General features: G+C 45.4%; 1 protein-coding gene across 3 annotated transcripts in view; it reads right to left on the bottom strand.

Annotated features, from left to right (window-relative positions):
* Positions 1-14,835, bottom strand: part of CAPZB (capping actin protein of muscle Z-line subunit beta) — a 143,443-nt gene that overhangs the window by 33,077 nt on the left and 95,531 nt on the right. For all 3 annotated transcript variants that reach the window (XM_036914476.2, XM_036914474.2, XM_036914473.2), the window contains exon 4: positions 13,819-13,932. In XM_036914476.2, coding sequence (XP_036770371.1) covers positions 13,819-13,932 — 114 coding nt within the window. The remainder of the gene's footprint in view (positions 1-13,818; positions 13,933-14,835) is intronic.

Here is a 14,835-nt window from a genome sequence, read left to right on the forward strand (position 1 = left end):
TCCAGCAATGAGCTGTGACAATACATGTGAAATGCTGCAGGGAAGCTCACCAGACTGAGTGAAGGCCCTTCACTGGGATGTACCCTCTGCCAAGCACACACCCGAACCCCAGACTCCCAGAAGGGGGCCAGGAGTACAGCACGAACCATAGGATGTGTGCAGTTTATGCACCAGGAACCATTCTTATCAGGGAACAGGGAATGCTCCTCAGATCCAAGTTTCCAGATGTCAGCCAAGGGCCAACGTGCAAGGACAGCAGTCCCAGGCCTGCTACGCCCCAGGGCCAGGCCACTAAAATCAACGCACAGCCCCCACCTCCAGTCAGCCCCAAACAGCCCTGTCCCAGGACCTGGTTTGGGGGCCTTCACAGAACCCAAGTTGTGCAAGTACTTCATTCACGTCCTGTGTGCACCTCCCACCCTGTTGAAACAAGAGCCCCTGAGGGGCCGCACCGGACCATGCCCCCGGCACTCCCAGTGCTCAGAGCACGGCACCCTCCCAGGAATGCTTGTGGGGTGACCCCAGTGTCATCCACCACATGGGAACTACCCCACTCCACTTGTGAGACAGATTTACTGGTGTTCGCACCGTGGGCTGGTGACAGGGCCCTGAATAGAACATTCTAACACGGCTGGTGATGTTAGAAACATTCAAAATTTGGAAACATTCCCAAACAATGGCACATCCACAATCAAAAACCACAGATAGAGGACAGCCATCAGATAACTGCTGCCAAGTTAGATTAATCCTGTTATACAGACAGCTTGAAGGTCACCAGAGGGACAGGATGAATCAGTGCAAGAAGAGCCTTAGGAACGGCACCTCACTTAATGTCCCCATTGGCCCGTAAGACAGGCTGTGGTACCTTTCCAACAGGTAAGGAAATAGGCTCTGAAAGTTTCCTTCCTTGCCCACAGTCAGTGAGTGAGCAGGGCAGAGCGGAAAATGAGTCCAGTTCCTCCCTGTCACAGCCCAGCCGGCACAGCGGTGCAGGGGGCGGGGAGACTTGGGAGGGCGGTGTCTCCACCTCCTGCCTGGAGGCCCCGCCCACCACCACTTACCTCCTTCCTATACTTCTGCTACTTCTGTTTCTTCAGACACGCTCCCACTGCCGCCTGCAATTCCCACCAGGACTGAAACCCTAAAATTCCCCAAGCCCAAAGTCCAGACGGCAGCTGGAAACATGAAGTTTCAAGGACTCAGGAAACCAAGGCAATGAACTTTCTTCACACACGAATGCAGATGCCCTGACCTCCCCAGGACAGTGTTACTCAAATGTGAAATGACAGAGGGATGGAAAACGGAAGCCCCAGAAAGGGGTGAAGGGGCAGGGAGCCAGAGGAAGGCCCAAATCAACTAAGATCCCAGAGATGCTCATGGGCTTCTAGGACTGCTACAGGAACTCCAGCCTTATTTCACTCTCTTAACTTCTCCCAGACAAGAAGGGTTGATTAGAAAAGCTAGTTAAAGCTTTTGAAGATTATCTCAGACCTGAAGCAAGGAAGAACACAAAATGTCTTCCTGCCCTGTTCCTCCACCCCCCAGACTCTGGCCTTCATTAAGCTTTGATTTCAATCAACTGCACACCCACTAAAATTAACTTATAAGGCCAATAAATTGCAACCGCATGTTTGAGGGTATGATATGCTGCAAACCAAGAGCCAAGAATCGCAAAGCATGGGGCAAGATGTCTGGCACAGATGGGAGTAATCAGCCCGGGAAGAAAGCAGTGCCAGCCCCTCTGGTTAGAACATCTGGTCTCAGCAGAATCAGGGCTGACAGAGGCAACAGCTAGACCCCATGTGAAAGCCAGAGCAGAGAAGACTTCTATATTCTCTGGAAACCTGAAAAATCAAAGCACTGATTTTGGGGTTCGGGGCAGACTCCTGGTGGATCATACCACAAGTGAGACACTTCTCTGGCAGCTGCGAGTGCCTAGCCTACATTGTTATGTCTCCCCCAGAAAAGACAGGTTGCTTAGCTCAAGTGATGGGGTTTTGTGACTGATGAGCTACCCTAGGCTTGGGCCTAAAAAAGCAAGGCCTGAAAAAAAGATGGTGGCATGAGAGGTGAGACAGAGACCTCCTCCTAAAACCACATATAATATGAAAATATAATTAATACAACTAATTCTGAAAGAGCAACAGGAAAGGCTGTGCCAGGCTGCATACACCTGGAGGAAAGAACAGACCTCACAGAACGGGGTAATGTACCAAAGTCATGATCTGGCAGGACCCAAGCCCTTCCCCCACCCCAGCTCACCAGTGTGAGGAAGAGAAACAGAGCAGGGAGGGAGTGGAAGCCTGGGACTGCTGAACATCTAGCCCTGGAGATCTGCTCTGGGAGCACGAACCTACATTGGTACTCTGGTGATTAGTGGGGTTGGAAAGCTAAGACAGGTGGAATACCTGGACAGACTGAGATCCAGCTGCTTGTGGAAAACAGGAATCCACATCCAGCTCATCTGGGCGGGCAGAGTCTGCGAGACTTCCTAACAGCGAGAGGGCTGCTAATGGGGCAAGGATTGCACAGAGCTTACTGCTCAGGAGAAAGGAAGGGTAAACAAAATTGTCCGGGTGCACTCTGCCCAGCAGGTTGGGAACTTTCACGATCTTCAGGTGCTCCACCCCCTTGGCTAGCTACACAGCTCCAAGGCCCCCCACCATGATACACAGCCTGCTGCGCCTTCCTCCCGGCCAACCCGCACCTAGCTTGCAAACCAGCAAACCCTGCCCTGCCGTCAGGCCAGCCGGAGGGAAGCTCCGCCTACAGCAGTTACAAACGCAAAGCATAGAGGCTTACACCTGTGTGTTCGGCCCACTGGTTCTGGCAGTGGACAAAGGCATAGTAGCCTGGAAGCACGAAACAGCTCTTTCCTCCCACCAGGCACCAGCACCACTCCCCTGCGACCCCTGACATCACTCCAGGGGCTGAGCAGCTCCAGAGAGTAGAGCTTCTGGGCACTAGAGGGAGCCACATACAAATATGAAACATCAAAGGAACCTGGTTCAAAGCAAAATCTCAACACCACCAGAAAAAGGGTCCAGTGGGACAGAACTAATAAATCTTCCTGAAAGAGATTTCAAAATAAAAATCACAAACATGCTCCTGGAAGTACAGAAAAATATTCAAGAATTCAGGAATGAATTTAGGACACAGATCCAATTGTTGAGGAACACAATGGAGGGTATTAAAAGCAGATTACATACAGTGGGGGAGAAAATAAATGAAATAGAAATTAAAGAAGAGGAATACAAAGAAGCTGAGGCACAGAGAGAAAAAAGGATCTCTAGGAATGAAAGAATACTGAGAGAACTGTGTGACCAATCAAAAAGGAACAATATTTCTATTATAGGGGTACCAGAAGAAGAGAGAGAAAAAGGGATACAAAGTGTCTTTCAAGAAGTAATTGCTGAAAACTTCCCCAATTTGGGGAAGGAGATAGTCTCTTAGGCCAGGGAAGTGCACATATCTCCCAACACAAGGGACCCAAGGAGGACAACACCAAGACATATAATTAAAATGGCAAAGATCAAGGATAAGGGCAGACTATTAAAAGCAGCCAGGAGAGAGAAAAAAGATTACATACAAAAGGAAAGCCCATCAGGCTATCATCAGACTTCTCAGCAGAAACCTTACAGGCCAGAAGGGAGTGGCATGATGTATTTAATGCAATAAAGCAGAAGGGCCTCGAACCAAGAATACTTTATCCAGCAAGATTATCATTTAAATTTGAAGGAGGGATTAAACAATTTCCAGATAAGCAAAAACTGAGAGAATTTAGCTCTCACAAACCATCTCTACAGTGTATTTCGGAGGGACTGCTATAGATGAAGTGTTCCTAAGGTTAAAAAGCTGTCACCAGAGGTAATAAAAAGGGATAGACAGAGTACAGAATAGGATACCTAATACATAAAGAATGGAGGAGGAAGAAAAAGGAGAGAGAAAAAAAGAACCTTTAGATTGTGTTTGTAATAGCATACTAAGTGAGTTCAGTTACTCTTAGATAGTAAGGAAGTTACCCTTGAACCTTTGGTAACCAAGAATCTAAAGCCTGAAATGGCAATAAATACATACCTATTGATAATCACCCTAAATGTAAATGGTCTGAATGCACCAATCAAAAGACATAGAGTCACTGAATGGATAAGAAAACAAGACCCAACTATATGCTGCCTACAAGAGACTCACTTCAAACCCAAAGACATGCACAGACTAAAAGTGAAGGGACAGAAAAAGGTATTTCAGGCAACTAATAGGGAGAAAAAAGCAGGTGTTGCAGTACTTGTATCAGACAGACTTTAAAACAAAGAAAGTCACAAGGGACAAAGAAGGACATTACATAATGATAAAGGGGTCAATCCAACAAGAGGGTATAACCATTATAAATATCTATGCACCCAACAAAGGAGTACCTACATATGTGAAACAAATACTAACAGAATTAAAGGAGGAAATAGAATGCAATTCATTCATTTTAGGAGACTTAAACACAACACTCACTCCAAAGGACAGATCAACCAGACAGAAAATAAGTAAGGAGACAGAGGCATTGAACAACACATTAGAACAGATGGACCTAACAGACATCTACAGAACTCTACACCCAAAAGCAGCAGGATACACATTCTTCTCAAGAGCACAAGGAACATTTTCAAGAATAGATCATATACTAGGCCACAAGAAGAGCCTCAGTAAATTCAAAAAGACTGAAATTGTATGAACCAGCTTCTCAGACCACAAAGGTATGAAACTAGAAATAAATTACGCAAAGAAAACAAAAAAGCCCACAAACACATGGAGGCCTAACAACATGTTCCTAAATAACCAATGGATCAATGACCAAATAAAAACAAAAATCAAGCAACATATGGAGACAAATGACAACAATAATTCAACACCGCAAAAATCTGTGGGATGCAGCGAAGGCCATGCTAGGAGGGAAGTATATTGCAATACAGGCCTACCTCAGGAAAGAACAATCCCATATGAACAGTCTAAACTCACAATTAATGAAACTAGAAAAAGAAGAACAAATGAGACGCAAAGTCAGCAGGAGGACGGACATAATAAAGATTCGACCATAAATAAATAAAATAGAGAAAAATAAAACAATATAAAGAATCAATGAAAGCAGGAGCTGGCTCTTCGAGAAAATAAATAAAATAGATAAACCCCTAGCCAGACTTATCAAGAAAAAAAGAGAGTCTATATTCATAAACAGAATCAAAAATGAGAAAAGAAAAATCACTACAGACACCACATAAATACCAAGAATTATTAGAGAATACTATGAAAAATTATATGCTAATGAACTGGATAACCTAGAAGAAATGGACAACTTTCTAGAAAAATACAACCTTCCAAGGCTGACCCAGAAAGTAGCAGAAAATCTGAACAGACCAATTATTAGCAACAAAATTGATTTGATAATCAAAAAACTACCACCCTGGACCAGATGGCTTCACTGCAGAATCTTATCAAACATTTAGTGAAGACCAAATAACCATTCTCCTTTAAAGTTTTCCAAAAAGTAGAAGAGGAGGGAATACTTCCAAACTCATTCTATGAGGCCAGCATCACTCTAATACCAAAATCAGGCAAAGACACCACAAAAAAAGAAAATTACAGACCATTATCCCTGATGAACATAGATGCAAAAATACTCAACAAAATACTAGCAAACCCAATTCAAAAATACATCAAAAAGATCATCCATCATGATCAAGCAGGATTTATTCCAGGGAAGCAAGGATAGTACAATATTAGAAAATCCATCAACATCATCCACTACATCAACAAAAAGAAGGACAAAAACCACACGATCATTTCCATAGATGCTGAAAAAGCATTTGACCAAATTCAACATCCATTCACGATAAAAACTCTCAACAAAATGGGTATAGAGGGCAAGTACCTCAACATAATAAAGGCCATATATGACAAACCCACAGCCAAAATCATACCTAACAGTAAGAAGCTGAAAGGTTTTCCTTTAAGATTGGGAACAAGACAAGGATGCCCACTCTCCCCACTTTTATTCAACATAGTTCTGGAGGTCTTAGCATGGCAATCAGACAACAAAAAGAAATAAAAGGCATCCAGATTGATAAGGAAGAAGTTAAACTGTCACTGTTTGCAGATGACATGATATTGTACTTAATAAAACCCTAAAGAATCCACTCCAAAACTACTAGATCTAATATCTGAATTCAGCAAAGTTAAAGGATACAAAATTAATACACAGAAATCTGTTGCATTCCTATACACTAAAGATGAACTAGCAAAAAGAGAAATCAGGAAAACAATTCCATTCACAATTGTATCAAAAAGAATAAAATGCCTAGGAATAAACCTAACTAAGGAAGTGAAAGACCTATACTCTGAAAACTACAAGAAAGAATTCATAAGAGAAATTAAAGAAGATACCGATAAATGGAAACATATCCTGTGCTCACGGATAGGAAGAATTAATATTGTCAAAGTGGCCATCCTGCCTAAAGCAATCTACAGATTCAATGCAATCCCTATCAAAATACCAACAACAGCATTCTTCAATGAACTGGAACAAATAGTTCTAAAATTCATATGGAACCACAAAAGACCCCAAACAGCCAAAGCAATCCTGAGAAAGAAGAATAAAGTTAGGGGGATTATGCTCCCTGACTTCAAGCTCTACTACAAAGCCACAGTAATCAAGACTATTTGGTACTGGCACAAAAACAGACCCATAGACCAATGGAACAGACTAGAGAGCCCAGATATAAATCCAAGCATATATGGTCAATTATTATAAGATAAAGGAGCCAAGGACTTACAATAGGGAAATGACAGCCTCTTCAACAACTGGTGTTGGCAAAACTGGACAGCTACATGTAAGAGAATGAAACTGAATCATTGTCTAACCCCATACACAAAAGTAAACTCAAAATGGATCAAAGACCTGAATATAAGTCATGAAACCATAAAACTTTTATAAGATAATATAGGCAAAAAAATCTCTTGAATATAAACATGAGCAACTTTTTTCTGAATGCATCTCCTCGAGCAAGGGAAACAAAAGCAACAATGAACACATGGGACTACATCAAACTAAAAAGCTCTATACAGCAAAAGACACCATTAACAGAACAAAAAGGCATCCTACAGTATGTGAGAATGTATTTGTAAACAACATATCCGACAAGGGGTTAACAGCCAAAATATATAAAGAACTCACTCGATTCAACACCTAAAAAGCGAGTAACTGATTAAAAAATCGGCAGAGGATATGAACAGACAATCCTCCAAAGAAGAAATTCAGATGGCCAACAGGCACATGAAAAGATGCTCCACATCGCTAATTATCAGGGAAATGCAAATAAAAACAACAATGAGGTATCGCCTCACACCAGTTAGGATGGCCAGTATCGAAAACACTATGAACAACAGATGCTGGCAAGAATGTGGAGAAAGGGGAACTCTCCTACACTGCTGGTGGGAATGTAAGCTAGTTAAACCATTGTGAAAAGCAATACAGAGGTTCCTCAAAAAACTAAAAATAGAAATACCATTTGACCCGGGAATTCCACTCCTAGGAATTTACCCAAAGAATAGAATTTCTCAGATTCAAAAAGATATATGCACCCTTATGTTTATTGCAGCACTATTTACAATAGCCAAGATATGGAAGCAACCTAAGTGTCCATCAGGAGATGAATGGATAAAGAAGATGTGGTACATATACCCAATGGAATACTACTCAGTCATAAGAAAGAAACAAATCCTACCATTTGCAACAACATGGATGGAGCTAGAGGGTATTATGCTCAGTGAAATAAGCCAGGCAGAGAAAGACAAGTACCAAATGATTTCCCTCATTTGTGGAGTATAACAATGAAGCAAAACTGAAGGAACAAAACAGCAACAGACTCACAGACTCCAAGAAGAGACTAGCAGTTACCAAAGGGCAGGGGTGGGGGAGGGCGTGTGGGGAGGGAGGGAGAAGGGGATTCAGGGGCATTATGATTGGCACACATGCTGTGTGTGGGATCATGGGGAAGACAAATAGTGGCATTTTACTATACTGTTGGGCAGTGACTGCAATGGGGTATGAGGGGGACACGATAACATGGGTGAATGTAGTAACCACATTGTTTTTTCATGTGAAACCTTCATAAGAGTGTATATCCATAATACCTTAAAAAAAAAAAAAAAAAGAGCAAGGCCGAACTTTCAATTCTGCCCAGAAAGAGCATAAACTGATCCTGTGAGCCAGCCACCCAAAAGTCTGCCCTGTCTGCCACCTTTCCCCACTCCCCAGGAGCTAAATTCCAGCAGCATTCCCTGGATTGAGCCAAGGCTATGAATAAGAGGGAGGAAACCATCTTGGGCCTTGGTAGAGGTGAATGAGAAGAGCCCAGATGTTGGCACCCAGGGTGGAAGGGTTTTGGGAAGGGAAGTGATGCAATTTAAGAGATGGTGATGACCCCACCCAGCCCAGCCTTCTGGCAAGCATGCCTGTCACCTCCTAAGCTTTTTCAGCAAATGGATTATTTTAATCTTAAACTGGGGTTGTTTGGGTAGTCAACAACTGCTGACAGTTATTCTCCTGGGGGACACTTACTTCCATGAACCCTTTTTGCTACTGATGATGGCAAAGAAGGAAATCAATAAATATGGGAGGGTGAGAGTGTAACGGGAGAGCACTGAGAGGGTAGGGGTACACAAAGAATCAAACGGTTTCAGAGGGATGGTGTAGGACACGGCCCATCTTCCTGGGCTACTACTCACCTCCTACAAGTAGTCACACCAACTGCTGGCACATTTATTCCAGGATGGAGGAGAGGGGGGGCCACCCCCAGAGAAGTTGGAAGCTGGAGGGCCTGCTAGTCATTACATCCTGGGCTGGGCCCTAGTTTGCTCACGCTGACCTTACCAGTCCCGTGTGCTGGTGATTAACTCTAATTCTCACAAAGTCAAAGCTTACATAGAGTGGGTACCAAAGCCCCGAGCCCAAGGACAGAATCCAAGGCTCTCCCTCAGGATGCTAAGGGAGATTTTCTCCCTCATGGCACAGAGAAGCCTCTGGTAGACAGCAATCACTCTCTCTCAGCAAAGGCCTGGTGCACTCAGACGCCTGGCCTGCATCTTGTTTTAGCTCTGTCTCTGTGCACTCACTGTCTCCTTCCACCCATCCTTCTAAGGAGAATGTCTGGACTAAGAACAAAGTTCAAGGGCCATTAACAAACTAGGGAGAAAAGGGCCCCAAGGCACTAGTCACTATTGTGTACACTCCCACGGCCAGTATGGCAGGAAGGGGGTCTGCCTACTGGATGACAACAAAAAACAAAAAATTCCCACCAGTTCTGCCTTAAGGCACAAGCCAATGGTGGCAGCAGTTGGGGAAGTGGCATGGAAGATCACGTTAGGCCCTTTCTTTCTATTTTTTTTGGTCAAATCTCCAGTACTTCCGATGACAAAGGAAAATCTGTGTGAGCTGAGTTCAGTGCACTCTTCCCGCCAGCAGTGCACAGAATAGCAAGCTCCACGGAAGGCCCTTCACAGCGCAGCACTCACAGGAGGTTTCTGAGCCTGATGGCCGCACCTGGCAGCTTTCAGTCAGTTGAGGGGGTGAAGGCTCAAGCCAGACCCAGTCCCAATTCTGAGATCCATCAGGACCCAAGAACTCAGAAACATCTGGGGTTGCCAGGAATTAGCAGTATGGGAGAACAATTAGAGGTCAGTATAGGGGAGTGGGTCTGCTCTTCACACTGCTTATCTGTGGGTACAGACCAAGCAAGCGCCAGTCTGCAGCAGGGTGCCCTGGACGTGGCAGCCTTACTCATCTCTCTCCTGGGCCAAGTGTGTCCACCTGCCCTCGTGGTGGCAGCTTCTTCGCTCTCCCTTTTCTTTTGATCTGTCTGAGGCTCCAGGCACCTGTCCCCAGGCCTGGGTGCAGGCCATCTTCCCGGCCCCACATGCATCAGCTCAGAGTGACCAGAGCCAGCAGACATGACGCAGTGTTGGGGGTGCCTCCCATCAGAGCTACCTCTGCCTGAGCCCACTTACCAATGTGAAAGGAAGACAGGAGGGAAAACCAGTGGGAGAGTCCATGGCTCCACTCACTGGGGGTGACAACAACTGAGTCTTCCTGTAGAAATGGAATGAGTCTTTCAATGGGTGGGGGCGGGGAAGAGGAGGATGAAGGACAAGGAGAAGGGGTGCCTGACTCTCCGCATCCCACGGCACAACCTGGTCCCTAGAAAAGACAGGTAAGCCCTGGCCTGTGCTACTCAAGGCGGAGACAAGCGCTCCCCTCCCCTGGCTGCCTTCTGTCTGCTCCAAGACCACTGCGAAGAGCTCACACCCTGGGCCTACCACAGGCATCAATGAGGCCACCAGCTCCTGAGGCACTCTGAGAACAGCGACCCCTGAAGGTGAGCAATGTACCAAGATGCTTGGAGGTAAAAAGGGGCGGGAAGAATGAAAGGAAAAGAAAATTTGTTCTCATAATTTCTAGACCAGAAATGGGTTGGCTCATCACGTGTGGTCCAGCAGGGAAAGCGTTGCTCACATGTGGTCCGAGGAGACTGCTCCTCAGGACACTCTGGCAACACTGGCTGGTTGGAAACCGAGGCTCTGGGCCCTCGGCGACCGTTCCAGCCACCACCCCTGTGACCTGAGGCTGCTGTCCCATGGAGAGAACAGGGCCTCCCTGTCCTCCTCTGCAGGTACCACCCGAAGGCCCTGTTCTCTCTCCTCTTCCTCCCCTGAAGCAGCATACAAATGCTGGGGGGACACAACGAGGTCCTCTGGGACAAATTGTCACAGAACCTCAGTGTCTGGGCCTGTTCAGTGTCATTGCCTATTGGGGTGCGGGAAGCTGTCCTGTCACCCCCAGAAGATCAGCTCACCTGCAGAGCACAGCACACACAACCATTAACACTTACAAAGCTACCTTAAAAGTGAGATTTTCCCAGGAAAGAGAAGTCGTTTCAGGAGGCTCTGCAGAGAGACAGACCTAGGTGTGAATCCCAGCCCCTGCTGCTTCCCAGTGGGTTGAGCATCTCTCAGTTTCCTTGCTTGTTAAACAAGGTAACCCCTACTTAACCCTACAGAGTTCTTGGGTGGATTGAAGGACTACTTTGAAGACTTTCAGTGATAACTGGGAAATGCTCAAGATACTATGCCGATCCAGACCCCACAGAAGGCATTACATCTATGACTGACTGTGTGCCACTATGTAAGTGAACCAGCGAGACAGGAGAGAGAAATAAATGGGGGAGGAGAGTCAAAGACAAAACTGGGTTCTTCCCCAGGTCCAGCCCAAAAGGGCAGCAAATGTCAACACGTCTGAATCACTTAGGAAATCATGACCCAAACATTTAAGTCCGCAAGAAACCAAAACCACCCTTGTTCTGATCCTCGGAGAATCCAAGAGCTGCCTTGCCTCAGAGACGCCCTCACAAGCAGCCCTCTGCCTGACATGGCATGGCTGGCCCTGTCCAGACATCAGACCTCAGCTCCAGCCTCACCTCCGGGCGAGGCCCCGGTGGCTCCCCTCAGAGCAGCGAGCTGCTCCCGACCTCATCACCCATCACGGCACACGCTCGTTTACACTGCCATCCTTCCACGGTGGAGGCACCAAGAGGACAGAGACTTGGTCTGCCACGTCCAAGGCCGCACTCCCAGAACTCAGTGAGCCCCTGGTTTGTGGCAAGCATTCAAAGGATGGCCAAGTAAATGAATAAATTTTGGGCTTTGGACTTGGATAAGGATAGCTTCATATCCCAGTTCAACTACTTACTGGCTAAGTGAACTTGGGCAAGTTATTTCACCTCTGAATCTGTCAACTCATTTGTAAAAGGGGGATAATCCTCTCCCACAGGCTGTTTTGAAGATAAAATTAGAAGGGAAGGCACTGGGGTAGTTAACACAGCCTGTGTAGCCCCTGGCTGCTAAGTGCTATCACTGTCCCTGCTAGTTTATTATCAGTATTACCACTGTAATATGAAACTGATTCCACTTGGGAATTCCTGTTTAATAGCTGGATAGGTTTCTTGCCACATGGCTGGATAAAAGACGACAGTAAAAAACTACTACAAATCAATTACAAGATATAAGAGTCAATTGCTCAGCACTGCTGGAGTGAGACCTATTCTACAATAGGGCAAAGTTCTAGATGAGAGGGGCTCTTTAAACATGGAAATCAAAAATTTAACCATAAAAATAAAAAATCTGTAGAAACTTCAGGCAAATACGGACTCACATCCTAGCTCTCCTTTGCCATTATGTCCTGTTGTGAGTCACTGAGCCCCTCAGAGTCTGAGTCTCCTCAACTATAAAAAAAGGGAACATCTTCCCCAAAGGTTCTTGTAAGGATTGAGGAAAATGTATATAAAATGCTGCATGTGATAGCTACCTAAGATAAAGCTGAATCACACAGCCACGCTTTCAGGGGTGACCAGAACGCTCAGGGCCAGCTGTTCATGGCTGTCTCAGAGCTGGGGTCTGGGACGCCCTTCATCTCCTAAGGCTGTTGGTGGTGTGTCTGTGTGTCAGGCTGAGATGTGTCACTTTTCCTCCAAAACCAGCCTCTAAAGGAAATTCTTTATCGGATGCTTTATACCAAATCTGCTGTGAACTGGAATACCACTCCAACTGTCCACAGAACAGAGACCTGACATTCCTACGTGAAGTATGACACCCCCAACTTTTTGACAACGGTTTCAGCAGTTCAGATACACTGTTTCTCTCACTTCCATTTTCTTGCTGATATCCTATGTTAGGGTGAGCAAGCTACAGACTGAGGGCCATATACCTCAAGGCCCAAGAGGTGGTCCTCATATTTTAAAGGGTAATACATATTAAAAAGGAAAAAACAAGGGCATGACAAGAGACTAATGTGGCCTGCAAAACCAAAAACATTTACTATTTGGCCCTTTACAAAAACGTCTGCCAATCCCTCTCTTAAATGACTGAATTTGTACTGAAGTAGAATTGCATGTTTTACAGTTTTGCTTTATTTTCAGCACAGAATTTAAAATAACTTTCTACTGATTAAGAAAAAAAATTCTTCAGAGGATAACTTTCTCTGTAGCCTTTTGTTGACAGACTGATCGATTACATGGCCATGCCTTTTGGTGGTATGGTGGAAGGCAGGATTGGATAGGAGCAGAGAGGGGAGGTGGGAATCTGAGCAGACCCAGCAAAATACTTTCCAAGGCAGAGGCAGAGCCCCAAACAACTCAGGAGCCAGGGAGGACTGTCAGCTCGGAGGGGGGCTGCCAAAGTCCCAATGCACAGAGGCCTCAACTGATCAGGAAGCAGGACGCTCTGGCTCCAGTAAGAATTGGGCTGGGACATGCTACATGGCAGAAAACATGTCAGGTGGAGACAGACAGACCTGAGTTTCCTTCTTGGCTCTGCCTCTTGCCTTGGACAAATTCCTTAATCGAAGCCTCAATTTCTTCATCTGGAAAGTGGAGATTAAAACAGTGATCACTGTTTGTGAGGGTTCGAGATGATGTGCAGAAAATTTCTGGCACTATGTCCTGTATATGGTAGGCACTTTCCCAATGGCAGCACTATAACAAAGCATGAAGTGGACTGACGCGCAGGTAAGTCTGTGTAAGGTGGCATTCTAGTATCGTGTATCTAGCTGACCCAATGACCAAACCAGTGCCCAGCATCCTGCTATGGGTGCTCCAAATTTTAGTTAGTTAGGCAAGCCAGGTAACAGGTTCAAGGGAGACTGCTTGGCTTGGTCACACTCACTGATGATTTACTTATCAGAATCATTAGAATGAGAAAGTACAAAGGGAATAAGCAACTCACAGGTCTCGATACTGGTCAAAGGCATTATTGGCTTCCACTTCCAGCTTTCTGAGCCGAGCAGAAGGCATGGCCCCATCTTCCAAAGGAGGGTCATATTTGTTACTCCATGGTGACCTGGAAGGCAGGAAGGAAAAGGAAACAGTGTGAATTGTTCCAGGGACACCTGGGCCTGTGTGCCACGAGCCCATGCATTAAACTTCAGAGGCAAAGCCAGTACCCACAGAGAAGATTTTTCTGAGCCCTGGCAAGGAACAAGGCTTTCTTGAGGTTTGCAGAGCAAGGGCTCAGAAGCAGACAGACCTGGGTATGAACCCTGCATTCCACCTCGCACCAGCAAGTGTCCTGACTTCTCTGAACCTCATTTTCCTTGTGTAAAATGAGGATACTATTTGCTACACACAGGGCTGTTGTGAGGAGCAAAGGACAAAATTAATCGACCAGAGACTAGACCAAAGCCTGGTATGTAATAAGTGCTCAAAAATGTGATTCTGCAAACTCTTTTTCTGATTTTCCTTTGTTTTCATCACTGTATTGATCAACAGATGCCCCTCTCTCCTCCCTGAACTGTTGGCAGCTATAAACTTTTACTCCAAAGACTTTCTTAAACAATTAAGGATTAAGAAGAGAGCTGTCACTTACGGAAGCAAGTGAGAGACTCAGCCTCTGGGAAACACTGATTACATACATGTAAGAAAACCTGAGGTCAAGTTTTCCACATGAACAGAGGACAGCTTTCCCAACATCCAGGGACCATGCCTACATATAGACTGCTAAGTAATGAGAACCAGCCTCTCTTTTTCTAGCCCAAAGACTTGCTGCATTTTTAAAAATGTATTTTGCTACATCAGGAAAGCATTTAATCAGAAAGAGTGCTGGAAAGGGGACTTTAAGGCAAAAATCTACTCATTAATTCCTGCAGGTGGGGTTCACAGAGCTGGAGGTTCAGATAAAGAAAGAGAATTAAAGAGGTGAGAAAGGAATCAAAGGGAGGAGAAGACAACATGGGACTTAGACAAA

The sequence above is a fragment of the Manis pentadactyla genome, chromosome 4 (genome assembly GCF_030020395.1).
Source record: "Manis pentadactyla isolate mManPen7 chromosome 4, mManPen7.hap1, whole genome shotgun sequence".
Taxonomy (NCBI): domain Eukaryota; kingdom Metazoa; phylum Chordata; class Mammalia; order Pholidota; family Manidae; genus Manis; species Manis pentadactyla.